Source organism: Budorcas taxicolor, chromosome 7 (genome assembly GCF_023091745.1).
Source record: "Budorcas taxicolor isolate Tak-1 chromosome 7, Takin1.1, whole genome shotgun sequence".
In the NCBI taxonomy this organism is placed as follows: domain Eukaryota; kingdom Metazoa; phylum Chordata; class Mammalia; order Artiodactyla; family Bovidae; genus Budorcas; species Budorcas taxicolor.
Window position 1 is genome coordinate 25,815,569 of NC_068916.1, and position 19,690 is coordinate 25,835,258.

Genomic DNA, 19,690 nt, shown 5'->3' on the forward strand with positions numbered 1-19,690 from the left:
TAGATTCTTTACCAACTGCACTATGAGGAAAGCCCAACGGCAGCAGGCTTTTCTCTAGTTATTATCTTTAATTACACAAGTAATCAATGTTTATAATATGCATATAAAAATGATATGGTAACCTATAGCTAGACATAACAAAAAGAAAACGAATAAATGATCAAATTTTTGTTCTTATTGATAAATATGCCATTGTAAAAGGTCTCTTGTCATTGTTGTTTTAAATCACAGGGAGACAATTTCAACCTCATTTCTCCTTGGTTGAATTTTAAACAAGGTCAAAAGAGATTCACTGGAGAAAAAATTAATAGACATTCTGAGCTCTACTGTCAATGATCTAATTAATTATTAGAAAAGAAATAACTACAAGTATTTTTTTAAATAGTTAATAAAGTAATTGAGCCAAAATCAATGTCCTTTAAGAAAATTCAGGGAATATAGCTCTTAAGTTTACTTCAGATTAAAACAGCTAAATGTTTTTGCTATAACATATAGAAATTCCTATAATCTATATAATTTCTTTAAGCTATAGAAATTGATTGGCAGTTTCAGACCCTCCATACTGTTAATACATACATAGTAAATAAAGTATACCTTAACTGTTCCAGGTATTTCAAATCACAGCCAAAACAGAAGTGTCACAAGATAAAAGAGTAAGCAGTATCACTGCTTTCAAACAGCCATCAACTCCTATAGTTTCAGAAACCAGAGAGCAATATTTGACCTATTTTTAAACTGCTGCCTGACACACAATACTGGACTTTCAGAGCAAACATTCACTTCAGTTCCTGGAAGATCAGTGTCAGATAAGACTCCCTTCTTTCAGTGCTCCCATTATTACAAACACAACAAAAAACGAATGATTATTTGCAAAAATGTCCCTTTTTCTGTCTTCTAGGATAACTACTCCACCTCACTGGTCTTACATCTTCAAAGGAAAAAAGCATACTCCCTGGCTCAAGGCCCCCTTGATGGATTCTTTCTTTCATACTGTTCTTCTTTCCCTGATCCACATGTATACAAAGTACAGACCACAGAATAAGAAAGGGAGAAGGGAATGCTGTTTATAAACAAGTAACAAACCCAAAGAGCAGTCACAACCTCTGACAAACCCAGCAGAGCTTGAATTTTACTAAAACCACTTAACAATTCCTTGGGAAATCTTATCTATGGCATGTTTTACTAATCAATACAAGGAGATTTATAAAAATAAAGTATAAGATCTGGGTACTTCCACAAAAACGTTTCAAGGCAGCTACAAAAACAAAAATATTACATGTGACACAGGCAAATAATTATATGGTTCTATCAATAGACACAATAGGGGCTCTGGGAAGGGAAACAGCTCCAGTTAGTTAAGGATAAACAGACAAAAATTCACAGAGAAATAGGATGTGAATCTGGTCTTAAGAGTTATTTTGCTAGATATAAATTTTTCTTTAAAATGAAATTTTTTATGAAGAAATTATGAAGAGTGAACTGTTCTATTTCATCAGTAGCTATGACAAAAAGAAGCTACTCTTCAATCAACTATGATGTAGGGAGAGGGAATCCTTATGCTCATGTGGACTAAACAAAGAGATTTGCTAAATAAATACCAGGAATACTATTATAGAAAGAGAAAGTACTTTTCAAGCTTAAAAACAAAATCTGACAAAAAGAAATTTTATCTTTTATTAAAAAGTTCCGTTCCAAAACATATTTATATTAAACAGATATATATGCAAAAATTAATAACATGGATACAGTAATATCAGAAAAACAAAGTAACAAAAGCATAAGAACTCATTAGACAACCTGTAAATTGATGTAAATCAAAACTAAGCTATCTTATAAACTTCATTGGCAATACCACTGAAAAGTGAACAGTTAACTCAAAGGTGCAGAAAAGCAAACATATTAAGTGCATTTAAAAAAGGAAATGCAAATAATTTCCAAGTGATTATTTTCATTCTTATCCTTTTACTAGAAAAGACTATTTAAGAACAGACTTCAAAAACCAGTGCAAGCTTTCAAAATCAGTACCTTCTCAATCAACTAAATTACTGAATTAAAAGGATACTCACTGAAATAAGTTTATATACATATCTACATCCCTCATATCTGCTTGCAACCAGTCTTTCTTAAATCCAAGGACGAGTGTGTTTGGTTTCATACGCCCAAGACCAGCAGCCTAAAACACAGAAAAAATACAACTTTAAAGATACGCTATTCACAAAATGGTTTTTAAATGACAATATCCTAATGGACAGACTCCAAACATTTCAAAATTGTGTACTCTTATCAGTAAAAATTCTTGAGCAATACATGCATACTTATAATAAATTACATATACTATATAAATCATATTACTTATGATTAAACATATAAAAATAGAAGATAAAATTAAACAGCTGAAAAGTTCTAAATTTTTGTACTTTCATGACTTATTAAAATTTTTGACTGTAGTAAGAGAAAGATGATGGAATATACTTAACCCTTCATAAAAATCATAACAATACAGTGATACTCTCAATTATATATATATTTTGATAACAGCCATTAAAACCTGATCAGAAGTCCAAACTGAATGCATTGCTGGCCACAGTTTAAAATTCCATCAACTGTTCTCACAACTTTGTGCAGAGTTGCAATTCAATGTGCTTAACAAATATGCCCCCAAATCCAATTAATTTCTTTTATACTATTTTTAAAAAACACTGAAAATCCTATTCCCAAGGCTGGATACATATAAAAGATAAAATAGTTTGCCATTTTAGCCATTTTAAAATGCACAATTCAGTGGCATTAATCACATTCACAGTGTTGTACAGCCAACCCCACTATCTATTTCCAAAAAACTTTCCTATCACCCTAAACAGAAATTCTCTAAACACGAATTCTTTCCTCCCTCCGGGCCCTGGCTTATTTCATTTAGTGTACTGTCTTCTAGGTTCATCCACGTTACAGCATCTATTAGAACTACTCTCCTTTTTATGGCTGAATAATAGTCCATTCTATGTATTTATGATATTTTGTTTATCCATTCATCTTTTGATACATAATTAGGTTGTTTCTACCTTTTGGCTACTGTAATGCTGAAACAAACACTGGCCTAAAAACATCTCTTTGACTCCTGGCTTTTAATTTCTTTGGGTATATGACTAGGAGTAATAAATTGTTGGATATACAGTAATTCCTTGTTTAACCTTTTGAGTAACCAAACTGTTTCCCACAGCAGCTGCATCATTTCACATTCTCACCAGCAATGCAAACGCTCCAGTTTCTCTACATCCTCAGCAACACTTGTTATTTCTTGTTTACCTAATTACATACAAGCTAGTAGTATAAAATGGTATCTCACACTATAGCTTTGATTTTGCATTGGCCAAATGAAGAACTAAAGAGCCTCTTGATGAAAGTGAAAGAGGAGAGTGAAAAAGTTGGCTTAAAGCTCAACATTCAGAAAACTAAGATTATGGCATCCAGTCCCATCACTTCATGGCAAATAGACAGGGAAACAATGGAAACAGTGGCAGACTTTATTTTCTTGGGCTCCAAAATCACTGCAGATAATGACTGCAGCCATGAAACTAAAAGATGCTTACTCCTTGGAAGAAAAGTTATGACCAATCTAGACAGCATATTAAAAAGCAGAGACATTACTCTGCCAACTAAGGTCTGTCTAGTGAAGGCTGTGGTTTTTCCAGTGGTCATGTATGGACATGAGAGTTGAGTGCCGAAGAACTGATGCTTTGAACTGCGGTGTTGGAGAAGACTCTTGAGAGTCCCTTGGACTGCAAGGAGGTCAGTCCTGAGTGTTCACTGGAAGGACTGATGTCAAAGCCGAAACTTCAATACTTTGGCCACCTGATGCGAAGAACTGACTTATTTGAAAAGACCCTGATGCTGGGAAAGATTGAGGGCAGGAGGAGAAGGGGACACCAGAGGATGAGATGGTCAGATGGCATCACCGACTCAATGAACATGAGTTTGGGTAAACTCTAGGAGTTGGTGATGGACAGGGAGCCCTGGTGTGCTGCAGTCCATGGGGGTCGCAAAGAGATGGACACGACTGAGTGACTGAACTGAACTGAATGACTAATGATACTAAGCCTTTTTTAATGTGCTTATTAGTTATCTTTATATCTTCTTTGGAGAAATGTTTATTCAAGTTCTTTGCCCCTTTTTAAATAGACTTGTCTTTTTGTTTCTTTGGAATTTTATATATATTTTGGATATTAGGACTTATCACATATATGATGTGAAAAGGTTTTCTTCCATCCTGTAGGTTGTCTTTCTACTTTCTTGATAATATCCTTGGATGTACAAAAGTTTTTAGCTGTGATGAGGTCAAACTTGTCTACTCTGGTTTTGCTGCTTGTGTGTCTGGTGCCATATCTAAGAATATGTTGTCAAATTCAAGATCATGAAGATTTACCTCTATGTTTTCCTCAGAGAGCTTTATGGTTTTACCCTTATCTGTGGATCTTAGATCCATTTTGAATTAAGTTTTTATGTTCTGTGAGGTCACACTTAAGTTTTTATAGGTGATATATGTAAAAAATTCTTGGTTAAAGATTAATTCAGGTACTTTTCAAGAGCTGACCATGTGCCACTGTCCTAAAGACTGGATAACTTGGGAACAAAAGCAATAAGCCTACCCATGTAAAGTTCACAGTCATTTCCAAAATGTTCTATTCCTGCACAAATTTCAAAAAAGATTTTTTTAAACTCAGAATTATAAACAACCATTTACCTTTAGGAAACAGATAAAATTACTTATTTTTGTTTTGTAAAACTAAGTGTTAGGTAGCAAGGTGGCTACTAACTACAGAGCATAATTTTGTTTCACTTTTCTGGTAAGCAAAAACCAAGAAATATCTTCAAGTTTTACAGTTGTTTTTCTTTTAAAGAACTAAGCTACAAGATGACTGGTAACTTCTTGATAATACAAAATACTGTCAGAGTTATTCCTTTTCTCATCACAAACTTTTGCACAATCTTATTATAATTAAAAGGTTTTATTTGTATAACATTAAACATCCTGAGGTATTCTGTGCACTTCTGCTTTCAACTTCATTATCATAATAACTTTCTCTTGAATGACTGAGTAAAGAAATTTCACATCAGTCATCCTAAATCCTTTATAAATTATAATCAAAGTAGCTATTTAATTACGAGTAATATTTTATGTTTCTATAAAACATCCTGTATTTTAAAGAAATAACATTACTGAAAATATGTCTTCTCTAGAACATATTTCTTTTGGCTCAAAGAAAATAAGTTCTTTGTGAACTTCCATAATTGAAACTGATTTAGCAAAGTGCAATCATCTGAAGCTTATTCCAAATATCTTTAGTTTCAATCAAGACATTCTCCCTGTCATTTGTTTGAATTGTTAGCAATGTTTTTTGCCTATCTTCCACCAGAATTTGCTGATAAGAAATGCATTTAGTTTTTTATAATATTTTTCTTTGTATCATTGTAACTTTTTATTTATTTATTTTTTGGTAACTGTTTTTAGTGTGGCAGAAAGAATAGCTATTTCCTCAATAGTATGTCTTTGGCTATTAAGTGAAAACATTTCCAAATATCATGGTTATCCAGTTAAATACTGCCATGAGATTTGTATTAAGAATCACTGATAAAAATTATAGTTTTGGCTTCATGTTTTAGATGCTTTGTTTTTTAAAGGTTGAGTTAATAGTGATGGTTTTAAATTATGATTTAATTAATTTAATATTATGGCATTTTATGTATATAGAAAGGAGCTACAGGACATGGGTATAATTTAGTTTTAAATATTCTTATTGGCATTATTAAGTTATTTTGACCTACTTATTTTAGAAAATGTTTTTAAAATTGCTTCTTACCTCAAAATGTAGCTGATGAAGAAGAGAAAAGGTTTCTGAAACACTCAGTATATATTATAGGATAATTCTAGGCTAGTTTTGCCCAGGAAAAAAGGTAATAATAGCTACACTAAGACTGGATGAGATCCATGTGATTTAAAGATCATCATGATGTAATATGAATTTTCAGTAAAAACAAGAATTTTCTACTAATTTAAAATGACTATTTAAAATTCAGTTCACAATCAAGTGTCTCCTGCCTTTAAAGAAAAGTGGGGGAGGAATAAAGAAGTTAGCAGTGTTAATGTCTTACTGCCAAAGGGCCCCATAAGCAAGCTATTGGCAAGACTACCTCTTAATATGATCCAGAGGATGTTGGCAATTTGATCTCTGGGTCCTCTGCCTTTTCTAAAACCAGCTTGAACATCTGGAAGTTCACGGTTCACGTATTGCTGAAGCCTGGCTTGGAGAATTTTGAGCATTACTTTACTAGCATGTGAGATGAGCATCTTTACTAGATGCTCAAACTGTGCAGTAGTTTGAGCATTCTTTGGCATTGCCTTTCTTTGGGATTGGAATGAAAACTGATCTTTTCCAGTCCTGTGGCCACTGCTGAGTTTTCCAAATTTGCTGGCATATTGAGTGCAGCACTTTCACAGCATCACCTTTTAGGATTTAAAATAGCTCAACTGGAATTCCATCACCTCCACTAGCTTTGTTCGTAGTCATGCTTTCTAAGGCCCACTTGACTTCACATTCCAGGATGTCTGGCTCTAAGTGAGTGATCACACCATCGTGATTATCTGGGTCATGAAGCTCTTGTTTGTACAGTTCTTCTGTGTATTCTTGCCACCTCTTCTTAATATTTTCTGCTTTTGTTAGGTCCATACCATTTCTGTCCTTTACCAAGCCCATCTTTGCATGAAATGTTCCCTTGGTATCTCTAATTTTCTTGAAGAGATCTCTAGTCTTCCCCATTCTGTTGTTTTCCTCTATTTCTTTGCACTGATTGCTGAAGAAGGCTTTCTTATCTCTTCTTGCTATTAGTTGGAACTCTGCATTCAGATGCTTATATCTTTCCTTTTCTCCATTGCTTTTCGCTTCTCTTCTTTTCACAGCTATTTGTAAGGCCTCCCCAAACAGTCATTTTGCTTTTTTGCATTTCTTTTCATGGAAAAAGCAAGAGAGTTCCAGAAAAACATATATTTCTGCTTTATTGATGATGACAAAGCCTTTGAGTGTGTGGATCACAATAAACTGTGGAAAATTCTGAAAGAGATGGCAATACCAGACCACCTGACCTGCCTCTTGAGAAACCTATATGCAGTTAGAACTGGACACGGAACAACAGACTGGTTCCAAATAGGAAAAGGAGTACGTCAAGGCTGTTTATTGTCACCGTGCTTATTTAACTTATATGCAGAGTACATCATGAGAAACACTGGGCTGGAAGAAGCACAAGCTGGAATCAAGATTGCTGGGAGAAATATCAATAACCTCAGATATGCAGATGACACCACCCTTATGGCAGAAAGTGAAGAGGAACTAAAAAGCCTCTTGATGAAAGTGAAAGAGGAGTTGGCTTAAAGCTCAACATCAGAAAACTAAGATCATGGTCCCATCACTTCATAGGAAATAGATGGGGAAACAGTGGCAGACTTTATTTTGGGGGGCTCCAAAATCACTGCAGATGGTGATTGCAGCCATGAAATTAAAAGATGCTTACTCCTTGGAAGAAAAGTTATGACCAACCTAGACATCATATTAAAAAGCAGAGACATTACTTGGCCAACAAAAGTCCATCTAGTCAAGGCTATGGTTTTTCCAGTGGTCATGTATGGATTTGAGAGTTCGACTGTGAAGAAAGCTGAGCGCCGAAGAATTGATGCTTTTGAACTGTGGTGGTGGAGAAGACTCTTGAGAGTCCCTTGGACTGCAAGGAGATCCAATCAGTCCATTCTAAAGGAGATCAGCCCTGGGTGTTCTTTGGAAGGAATGATGCTAAAGCTGAAAATCCAGTACTTTGGCCACCTCATGCGAAGAGTTGACTCATTGGAAAAGACTCTGATGCTGGGAGGGATTGGGGGCAGGAGGAAAAGGGGACGACAGAGGATGAGATGGCTGCATGGCATCACCAACTCGATCAACGTGAGTTTGAGTGAACTCCGGGAATTGGTGATGGACAGGGAGGCCTGGCATGCTGTGATTCATGGGGTCGAAAAGAGTGGGACACGACTGAGCAACTGAACTGAACTGAACCTCTTAAAATAGTGAGTCTCTAAATAAATGCTTATGATTATAATTAGTAACCTGATAAATGAAGTGACAAAGAAATTAAAAAGATCAGAATGTATAATAAAACAAACCCATATAAAACAGCATCTCTAGAACTATAAGTTACTGTATAAAGAAATCAATGCACAAACTACTTTGACAAAGATTATAAACCTCCAACAGACATGAAGGCATTTGCCACTTTATGTAATGGGTTTTGAGAAGGTATGAAGTAAAGAGAAATACTCAGTGGCAACTCATATTTCAGTGATTAGTTCTAAAGAGGCAATTTGTAAGGGTATTTTAAAACAGTTCCTCAGATACTCTGCCACTGCAATAAACCATCTCCTGAGCATCTTTGTAAGGGGGGCAGCATTTGTCAGGTTTTATAAGGCAGTCTCAGAATGATACTGATGCTCCCTTTGCCCACACTGGTGAAACTGTCATGACCTGCGGGGATGAGCATGTTAGGTGGAAGAGAATGCTAGGCAGGATAGTTCCTCACTCTTGGCAAATTTACAGTACTGTCATATATACTACAAAAACCCGAGAGTATGGTGCTCAAAGCATAGTACCTGGACTGGAATGGCAGCAGCATCACCAGAAAACTTGTTAGAAATGCCAATTATTGGGCCTCACCCTAGACCTACTGAATCACTATAAAGACAGGGCCCAGAAGGCTGTGTTTTAGGAAGTCCAATAGGTAATTCTGATGCAGGCTAAAGTTAAGAAACATTGCTCTAAGTAAGTATTTTCCTTCATTTCCTTTATGCTGCTGCTGCTGCTGCTAAGTCGCATCAGTCGTGTCCGACTCTGTTCTACCCCATAGATGGAAGCTCACCAGATTCCCCCGTCCCTGGGATTCTCCAGGCAAGAACACTGGAGTGGGTTGCCATTTCCTTCTCCAATGCATGAAAGTGAAAAGTGAAAGGGAAGTCGCTCAGTCATGTCCGACTCCTCGCGACCCCATGGACTGCAGCCCACCAGGCTCCTCCGTCCATGGAATTTTCCAGGCAAGAGTACTGGAGTGGGGTGCCATTGCCTTCTCCGTCATTTCCTTTATAACACTTATTAAATATATAAAGTAATTATCAAAGTGTTCTTATAAATTATACAAAAGTAGCCAAGATTTAAGCACTAGAAACAACCTTATGATAGGGGTAGCATTCCGTTTTAAATATTTACATATTTCACATACAAAAAGTGAATAAAGTAATAATCACCACTCACTTTAATAAGCTTGATGAATACATATAAGCACACTATGAATCCTTTTCAAGATCTCCTTATATTTTTACTGTATATTCCATTATCTAGGGATATATAAGTTTGAATTTTTAAGTTACATATTTTTAAAACTTTATAACCCAGATAGTATGATCACGATGGTATGACCACTCACCAAGAGTCAGACCTCCTGGAATGTGAAGTCAAGTGGGCCTTAGGAAGCATCACTATGAACAAAGCTAGTGGAGGTGATGGGATTCCAGTTGAGCTATTTTAAATCATAAAAGATGATGCTGTGAATGTGCTGCACTCAATATGCCAGCAAGTTTGGAAAACTCAGCAATGGCCACAGGACTGGAAAAGGTCAGTTTTATTCCAGTCCCAAGGAAAGGCAATGTCAAAGAATGCTCAAACTACTGCACAACTGCATTCATCTCACACACTAGTAAAGTAATGCTCAAAATTCTCCAAGCCAGTTTCAGTAGTACATCAACTGTGAACTTCCAGATGTTCAAGCTGGATTTGGAAGAGGAAGAGGAAGCAGAAATCAAATTGTCAACATCTGATGGATCACGGAAAAAGAGAGTTCCAGAAAAAACATCTATTTTTGCTTTATTGACTATGCCAAAGCCTTTGACTGTGTGGATCACAACAAACTGGAAAATTCCTCAAGAGAAATACCAGACCACCTGACCTGCCTCTTGAGAAATCTGTAGGCAGGTCGGAAAGCAACAGTTAGAACTGGACATGGAACAACAGATGGGTTCCAAATCGTGAAAGGAGTACATCAAGGCTGTATATTGTCACCCTGCTTATTTAACTTATATGCAGAGTACATCATGAGAAATGCTGGGCTGGAGGAAGCACAAGCTGGAATCAAGATTGCTGGGAGAAATATCAGTAACTTCAGATATGCAGATGACACCACCCTTATGGCAGAAAGCAAAGAAGAACTATAAGAGCCTCTTGATGAAAGTGATAGAGGACAGTGAAAAAGTTGCCTTAAAGCTCAACATTCAGAAAACTAAGATCATGGCATCTGATCCCATCCCTTCATGGGAAATAGATGGGGAAACAGTGGCAGACTTTATTTTCTTGGGCTCCAAAATCACTGCAGACGGTGACTGTAACCATGAAATTAAAAGATGCTTACTCCTTGGAAGGGAGAAGGCAATGGCAACCCACTCCAGTACTCTTGTCTGGGAAATCCCATGGACAGAGAAGTTTGGTGGGCTACAGTCCATGGGGTCACAAGGAGTCAGACACGACTGAGCGACTTCACTTTCACTTTTCACTTTCATGCACTGAAGAAGGAAATGGCAACCCACTCCAGTGTTCTTGCCTGGAGAATCCCAGGGACAGAGAAGCCTGGTGGGCTGCTGGCTATGGGGTTGCACAGAGTCGGTACACGACTGACACAACTTAGCAGCAGCAGCAGCAACTCCTTGGAAGAAAAGTTATGACCAACCTAGACAGCATATTAAAAAGCAGAGACATTACTTTGCCAACAAAAGTCTGTCTAGTCAAGGCTATGGTTTTTCCAGTAGTCATGTATGGATATGATAGTTGGACTATGAAGAAAGCAGAGTGCCGAAGAAGTGATGTTTTTGAACTGTGGTGTTGGAGAAGACTCTTGAGAGTCCCTTGGACTGCAAGGAGATCTAACCAGCACATCCTAAAAGAAATCAGTCCTGAATATTCACTGGAAGGACTGATGCTGAAGCTGAAACTCCAATACTTTGGCCACCTGATGCGAAGAACTGACTCATTTGAAAAGACCCTTATGGCGGGAAAGATTGAAGGTGGGAGGAGAAGGTGATGACAGAGGATAAGATGGTTGGATGGCATCACTGACTCAATGCACGTGAGTTTGAATAAACTCTGGGAGATGGTGATGGACAGGGAGGCCTGGTGTCCATGGGGTCACAAAGAGTTGGACACGACTGAGCGACTGAACTGAACTGAGCGAGACCACATACAGATAGGCCCAGATAGTCAGATTTCTTCAGAAGTCTTTCTGTTTTCTTTAGATTTGGGAACTAGCTCCCCACAACTAAGTATCTGCATTTCAGCAAATGGTTTGCTAGCTGCATCTGTTCTCTGGTTTTCTCTCTCTCTCACAACTTTTTGACCATAAATCACTTGCCTAAAAACAACATGATACCCATCTAAATGAGTTTATTTTGTTGTTATGAAGAACTGTGAGGCGTTTGTATCCTTCCCGTGGTTACACTGAAGGGAAATTCTTTATTGTGTTTAACAGCAAAACACTCATCTTCAAAAAATGCTCCTTAAATGGATACCCACTCCTTGTCCATTTCCTTCACTGAAGTCACCACCTCGAACCATAAAATCTTTGACAACTCGGTGAAAGAGACAACTTTTATAATAGCATCTGAGTTGATTTCCCAGTCCCCTTTTCACCTGTACAAAGACAACGAAAGTTCTTGCATGTTTTGGGGCACATATTAGAAAATAATTCAAAGACAGCTCTTCCAGTAGGTTGATTATTAGTGCGATGTCAAAGAAATATCTTCCCATGGTGTCAATACTTTGAGTAAAATACAGTTTCAGGTGAACGCACTTTAAATAGGGAAAAATCAAGGACAAATTAATCCAATCATTTTGCTCCTGATTATCTTCTATCTTCTGAATAACTTGTGCAGGCCTTCTTAAATTCTTTGCACATCTCCTCTTCCCAGGGTCTGGTCCTTTAAAGTGCTTCAAATTTACCGCCACTAGAAAAGGCGCTAAAGACTGTACTATGGTTTTAGTTTCTACTTCTGTCATTTAGGTTTCCTCTTCTTTTCATGTCTTTTACTTCTTTAAAAGAAAAATCTCTTATTGATTTACAGTATTTCTTTATATATTGTGGACCATATTCTTTTGCTAATAACATTTTCTCCCTTAGGTCTGTGGCTTCATTTTTCATTTTCATGCTTTCTTTAAGAAGCAGTTTTATATGTTAACTAAAAAAAAATTGGTTTCTTCTTCATAGTTTAACTTTTTGCGTCTCATTTAAAAACTTCTTCCCTAGTCCAAGATCAAAAATTTATTTTCTGTTTTCTTTTAAAAGCTTAAAAAATTTTCTGTTCTTGTGCAGGTCTTTCAACTCACCTGGAAATATTTTTCATCTTTATAAAGACCTGTTATTTTTTTCACATAATCAGTTTTCCCAGTTCATCCTTTCAATGTCACCTCTGTCATGTATTTAATTTCCTATATCAAAGATTCAGTTTCTACTCAGTTGAAATGTCTGTCCCTACTTCAACACCACGATTTCTTAATCACTATAGTTTTATGATAAGGCTTTATGTCTGTCAAAGCAATCCTACTTCCACCTCTTATTATTCCAGAGGACTGCCTAGACTATTCTTAACCGCATGCTTGTCAAGTTTTAAAAGACACAAAATAGAAAAAGGCCAGTGACAGTATTCTGAATCTCCTACTCTATTTTAACAAAGCAGCTCAAACAAAGCAAAGCAAAACAAGGGGCTTTTGCTTGAAGTTTTCTTTTGAAGAAAGAGGTTCCTATAAAAATAAGTTGGCCAACACTGTCTTCCTACAGCCATAAGAGGTGAAGAAACGGAGTTTCAGAGAAGGTAAATAATTTTTTTGTTTGGTCCAAAATCTATAATAAGGAAGTGGCAGTGCTAGCTAGCATTTAAACCTAGGATTGATTCCAAATCCCACATTCTGGTTACTATCCCAAACACAAAACCTATGACAAGTCTAAGTTTAGAACCAGTAACATAATAGAAATAAGGAATTAAAATTTCTTTAAAAACTCAATAAGGACTGCCATTACTTAACACTCTCTCCAAAAACCCCAGTGAATCTCTGCAGTGAGTGAATGGGAAATACCTTAGGAAAAGGACAGAAATAGGCTAAGATAATTCACAAAGAGGTTCTCTGCTGTCAACTAACAGCATAGTATTTCTATAGTCCTTTTAACTCTCAAATTAAATAAACAGTAGTGGTATACGGTAATAAAGATATGTTGAAGGTTTACAATTTTTATCAATGTGAATATGAAACCTGGAATAAAAAAATTTTTGAACACTTAACACAGAATTAAAATGTTATCATTCAAAAGAGGTAAGAAATTTACCTGCATCAAATATTGTGCACCCTCTCTCAAATCATCTGCATGTACTGGAGCATAAAAAGCCTTCATTTTGTTTTTAATAAGCCACCGCTGATATCTGGCTTGATCAATGGACATCTCTTTCATAGCTTGTCTTCGAGGGCCCTTTAAGGTAAAAATATTAGTAAGTCTTTAACTGAAAGGTAATCTATTCCATTTTCATAAAAAAGCTTCCTGTTATCTTGGCTTAAACAAGGCATCTAAACATGGCAGTGGGGGGAGACGGGAAGTACAATATAATGCTAGCATTTTACTCTCAAATTGGTGAATTACATCCAATAAAGATTATGAAAAGACAGGGTTGATGGAACAGAGGCACAGAAAGAGAAAAGGAAACACAGACTTTGAAAAATAAATAAACATTGGTAGTAGTAAATAAGAGAAATTATAAATTACTGAAAATGGAGAATAGATTACACAGAGAAAAACAACAGCCTTCTATTTTTCTATGGAAAGTTTCCCATCTTTTCATTTGTCTCAAATGTCTGAGTTATTAATTCTCAGAAACCTAGAAATATCATTAAAAGTCAAAGTTAGCTATATAAATTCATTTTTTCCTTTGTCCTTCTGTTGAACAATGACATAACATATGAAAGGAAATGAGTTTTTTCAACTTGCAATTCTATTTTGATCCTTGTAAGCAACACATAAAATGTATTATATGTTTTACCTAAAATGTATTAAGAAAAAAATAATCTAAAAATAAGATTAAAAGTTCACTTTAATTATACATGAATAAGACAAGGAACTGGAAGGAACTGGCAACCCACTCCAGTATTCTTGTCTAGAAAATCCCATGGACAGAGGAGCCTGGTGGGCTACAGTCCATGGGGTCGTATAGAGTCAGACATGACTTAGCAACTAAACAAGAAAAGGAGTAGTACAATTTATCATTATTAGTAGAAAAATTGCCTCTGTGCAATTTCTTATGCTCAAGACTCCAACCTGAATTGATCTACTTGGAGACAAACTGAAATTCCACAGGTCCCAAGTGGAGTCAGTGTCCCAGTGTGTTCTTCCACTACCCTACACACACATTTTACTACTATACAAGTAGAAGATTAACTCTAGCAGGGGCTGGGACATAGGGCATATAACATGCATTTCTAGCACCAAAATAAAATAAGCAATAGAGCCTGGGAGGTAAGTTAATCTAGTAAATAATTTTTACCAAACTCCAATTTCTTATGCAGAAAAGATCCATCATCTAGTGATTTTAGCCAAGAGGCCAAAAATAAAACTACTTTTAGATGAACATTTACCCCTATTTTTAGTAATTTCCTTACTCATGAATAAAACTAAAATGAACGGGCAAGAATTCAGCTTTCACCCTACTCTTTACATACCAGATACTAAATATTTATCAGTACCATATTTGACAAGTAAATGTTCCTAGCGTTCTCAGGACTTTATTAGATTTATCAGTAAGAAAAAAACACATACCGAATTCCATTCAGATTCCTTAGTTGTTTTTAGCTCCTTAGTAGGCTATTTTTCTTAGCTAAAGCAATATTGCTTCCTAAAAGCTACTCAAATTATTTCAAATCTAGAAAGATTCACAAATTACAAATGACATACACAGAGTGTAAAATGTTTTAATATAGAAGACAAAACTAGGACTTACCATATGCACATGACCACAGATCATCAAGCCAACATTTTTTGTGAAATCGTGAACAAGATGAAGTAAAGCTGGGCGTGAGTTTGGCGCACCTGTCATAACAAGACACTGAGGCCTAATTTAAGATTAAAAGGAGAAATGTAATTAGAGAAATTTAAGGTTTTGATAACATGGACATGATTTCAAGTTGCTACTCTAACACTACATTGTACACTAGACTCTCCTTTACACAACTGTCCTCAAGACACAGGCTACACGATTCTCATAGAAGAGACATAACCAGGGTTCCTTGGTACATGAGAAATGCAGAAACAAAATCTTCTTTGAGCAAACATACCAAATATCCTAAATTAATAGGTAATATACATCAAGATCCTGGGAGATACTACAGAAAGAAATGACCATAACCGATTAAAAACATGTAACAACTTTTCATCTTCTAAAGGTAATAAACATTACAATTCTTTCACAGAGTTCAGAAAACTTCATGAGAACATGGCCATGTCTTCATGTAAAGAACAGGTCCCTTTCCTTCTTAGCCTGATCAAATCATATTCATTTCTGCTTAGTAATATCAGTCTTCCCTAATCTAGCTTAATTTTAGTGAATGTTGTTCTACGAGTAAAATCACCTATGGTGAAGAAAGGTTTCTATTTGAACTAAAAGTTTTAATTCTAATTCATTACAATGAAAGCCAAAATTAATTCAACTGCCTTTCAAAAAATAAGACAGTCACATGATTTTTCATGTATTTTTAACTCTTGATTTTCACTGACTAGAAGTAAAAGTCAATCTTGTTTGAGGAAAAAATATTCACATATCCATTTTATAAATTCAAACAGATTCACATAAACTCATTAAATCAACAATGTGTATAGTTAAACTTTAACAAAAAGCAAATAGACTAAGAATTCTGACTTACCTACTAAATTAGTTAGTAGCTCCTAACTATACTCATAAAATAAGCAGGAAAAGCTGAATAAAGACTACCAACTGATTCAGAATTTTAGCAAGCCATCTGAAAATCCAGTTCTGTCTGGAGGAATAGATTTGAGGCAACCAAACATGAAGTCATCTTTAGCAGCCCAGAGACTGCTAGTAGTCCAGTCTCTCCATCTGAGTGTTAGCAGGTTACATGGCTCCCCAGCTGTCTTTCTTAGCCTTCCTAAAAGTGGCCCTATGACTGATTTCCAGCCCGTATGATGTTCCTAATTCCTCATCCTATCCTTTAAAAGAAACCTGGGTCACCCCCCATACTTTCTTTACCTTTTCTGTAATCTAGACTGTGGAGTTGGTGATGTCTTTGGCCACATGGACATAAAAACATATTCTAGGGAATGGCAGGCTGATGAGGTAAAAGGAAGAAATGTGCGACTTGAGTGACCAAGTGCAGCCAATCTATGTAGCAGCCATAAACTGTCCATCTACCTTTGGACTATCACAGAACACTGATATCCATCTTGTTCAGCCACTTTGTTTTTTCAGCTTTTTGTTACGGTAGTTTAACTTATTACTAATATAACCTACTACTGTGGGAAATGAACTTGTAGTCCCCATCTTTACTAAATAGTAAACATGTTAGTAAACATACCACAAAGGCATAATTTGGGTATAATATTATACCAAAAAAAGGTAAAGAACAAAATATATTAGAGATGTCTTCTAGTAACGAGAGAGTGTGAATATCTGTCTTCATCTTTACTCCCTCTTTTAAAATCTCCATAGTATGATAGGATTTTTTTAAGGCACCAAAATATAGAGAAGAGGATAGGACACAATTGCACTGAAATTTTGAAAGCCAGAGAGCAGATGCAAGAATAAAGGATTTGACAAATCAGGAAAAGGCTAAATTATAAATGAGCATTAAGAGAAAACTGTGAAGCCACCTGATTTTACACCTGGTGCTGCTGCTGCTAAGTCACTTCAGTCGTGTCCGACTCTGTGCGACCCCACAGATGGCAGCCCACCAGGCTCCCCTGTCCCTGGCATTCTCCAGGCAAGAATACTGGAGTGGGTTGCCATTTCCTTCTCCAATGCATGAAAGTGAAAAGTGAAAGGGAAGTCACTCAGCGACCCCACGGACTGCAGCCTACCAGGCTCCTCTGCCCATGGGATTTTCCAGGCAATAGTACTGGAGTGGGGTGCCATTGCCTTCTCCGGATTTTACACCTAAGAATCATCAAAATGCCTAGGACTAACAGGCAGTAGATGCCTCTGGAAGTGGCAGGGGCAATGTGTTAAAAAAAAACAAAAGTAAGGAGAACTAATTTAAAGTTTGCATAAGAAGCATCTAAATGAACCCAAGTCATGTCCATCACTATGGTGGGCAACTGTCCCTGCCTTTCTCCAACCCTATTAGGCTAGAGCTTATTTGCTAGAGAAGCGTGTGGTCTGGGAGCAATAGCTGAGGGCATAAGCAGCTACTTTAAGCAGGGAGTTAGGAGAACATTTGCTATATGCTGGAAACTGAAATCTCCAAGCTGCCTTCTCACTTAGCTCTCAGAACTGTGGCAGCCATAACTTTATCAGTAAGCAAAGATTAAAAGATTCTTTTCTGAAAAATCTAATCAAGTTACAAAAAGAAAACTTTTAAGATGACTTAAACTTCTCAAAGAACCATCACATTAATCTCCATTAAGGGCTTGACTGAGAGCCCCACCCCCAGTGCAGAACTTCCCAAGCCCTAGATCACAGACATTTCAGACAAGGCTAAATCTAAGAACCCAAATTAAAGAGGAAGGAAATGATGAGAAAGACACTTCAAGGAAATAGAAACTATAAAGTGAAGAAAACAAAATCTTTTGGCAAATTTGGTGAAGGCTGAGATAGTGATAAATAGAAACTGAAATAGGAAAAACAATTTATTGGCTACATAGAAAACATAAAACCTGTACAGGAAAAGAAAGCAATCATAATTTACAAGGCTAAGCTCTGAATTATGCTTTAAAAGTCATAAAAATATAAACATCAAGTCTAACCTAATCAAAATAATGACATAAAAATATACTGGGAGGATAGGGTAAAGAGAAGGGTGTGTGTGTGTAATGGGCATGCATGGATGAAAGAAATCAAGAGAGAATGCCTAAAATTTAAAATCAAACAATACACTAAGACAAACATGCTTTTGGGGACTATGAAGTAAATACTACACAATTCAGCTAAGAGTTGAAATTGGCTGCCGGTGGCATAACAGAAACAGGGATTTGAGAAGTAGGACAACTAATTTTCACAACAAATGTAAGCTTTTCCTCTTTTAAATATGTTCATGCATAATTCTGATAAAAATTTTAAAACACTTGTTAAACTTTTTTTTTTAAGTTTTAAAAAAACTCCCATTTCTATTAATAAGCCAAAGATCAGTTTTTTATTGATGGCAAGTTAATTCTGATTGTTGATCATACTCTCACTTCTGGGACACAGCTTTTTATGCAAAGGAAGTATTTCTATTTTCTGCCATACTTTGCATTAACTATTAAAACATTAAAAATGTGCTGAAATTAAAGTTTTCCTCCCAGGGCTCTCACTTCTTTTCCCTATTTCTTTCTACTCCAGAACTGAAGATCTGTGGTCTATGGGAATCTTTCATTTGACAAAACAAATTGGTGGTAGTGGTGGTTGGTGGTGGGGGGAGGATATTCAAAGAGTGACAAAAAGAATATATTAATACAAAGGTGTTTCTTCTTGAGAGAAATTTGGTAGAGCACTTCTTTTCTGGCACTTATCCACTCTTGAAATTTTCTTTTAAAAAGATTCTGTCTTTTGTTTTACTGAAAACAAGAATTTATTCCTGTGATTACTGTGCAGAAGCCAATGAGAAGCAATTACTCATGACTGAAGAGTTGCCTGTTCAGAGCCAGGCTTACGTGAACAGTATGAGAATGACTGTCTAATGGTCTATTTTTAAAAAAATCACAAGCCTACTTTTAGCTACACTTTAGCTACACTTAAATTAACAATAATCTATAATTTCTAAGAATCTATATAAATTAATACTTTTGGATTTACAACAGTGCTTTAATAACTGAATCTCATCGACTATTAGAAACATGTTAAATTAAGGAATAGCTTTTAAATTGATGACTGATAAACTATTTTAAGATAAAATAAAAAGGAAGGAAATAGTAAGAAATGCTCTTTACTCTGACATTGATTCTTTATCACAAAAACTGATTGCCAGTTCCACAGTGAGAGCAAAGCCACTAACATGAAAATATTTACCGCCTTAGTAAAATTATAATACAAGTATTTTTATGAATTTCATCCTTAATAGTTAGAAACTTGAATGGCCACAGAGGGGGGAACAAGTTTACTTTAATGATATCTATTTAAAAGCCTTCAAAGAGAGACCTCCAAAACATCCGTAACATTTTTATAAGGTAGATGATAATTTTTCTCTTTGTAAATTTTTGAGAACAAGAAGCCTCAACCTTGTTTTTGAATAAATTGCTCAAATCAAACCAAACAAGAAACAATATTCTATGCTTTTAGATAATTTTTCATGAAATATCACCAAATGAAAATATTACTAAACAATAAATGAAGAACTGATTGCCATCTAAGACAAAATGTTTCTGTGTTACCTGATCA

The 19,690-nt window shown here is 35.9% G+C and overlaps 1 protein-coding gene across 1 annotated transcript in view; it reads right to left on the reverse strand.

Moving 5' to 3' along the window:
• Positions 1-19,690, reverse strand: part of SLC12A2 (solute carrier family 12 member 2) — a 93,214-nt gene that overhangs the window by 15,054 nt on the left and 58,470 nt on the right. Inside the window, exons 16-18 of the mRNA XM_052642968.1 lie at positions 15,107-15,218; positions 13,447-13,587; positions 2,067-2,173 (exon numbers count right to left, since the gene is read on the reverse strand). Coding sequence (XP_052498928.1) covers positions 2,067-2,173; positions 13,447-13,587; positions 15,107-15,218 — 360 coding nt within the window. The remainder of the gene's footprint in view (positions 1-2,066; positions 2,174-13,446; positions 13,588-15,106; positions 15,219-19,690) is intronic.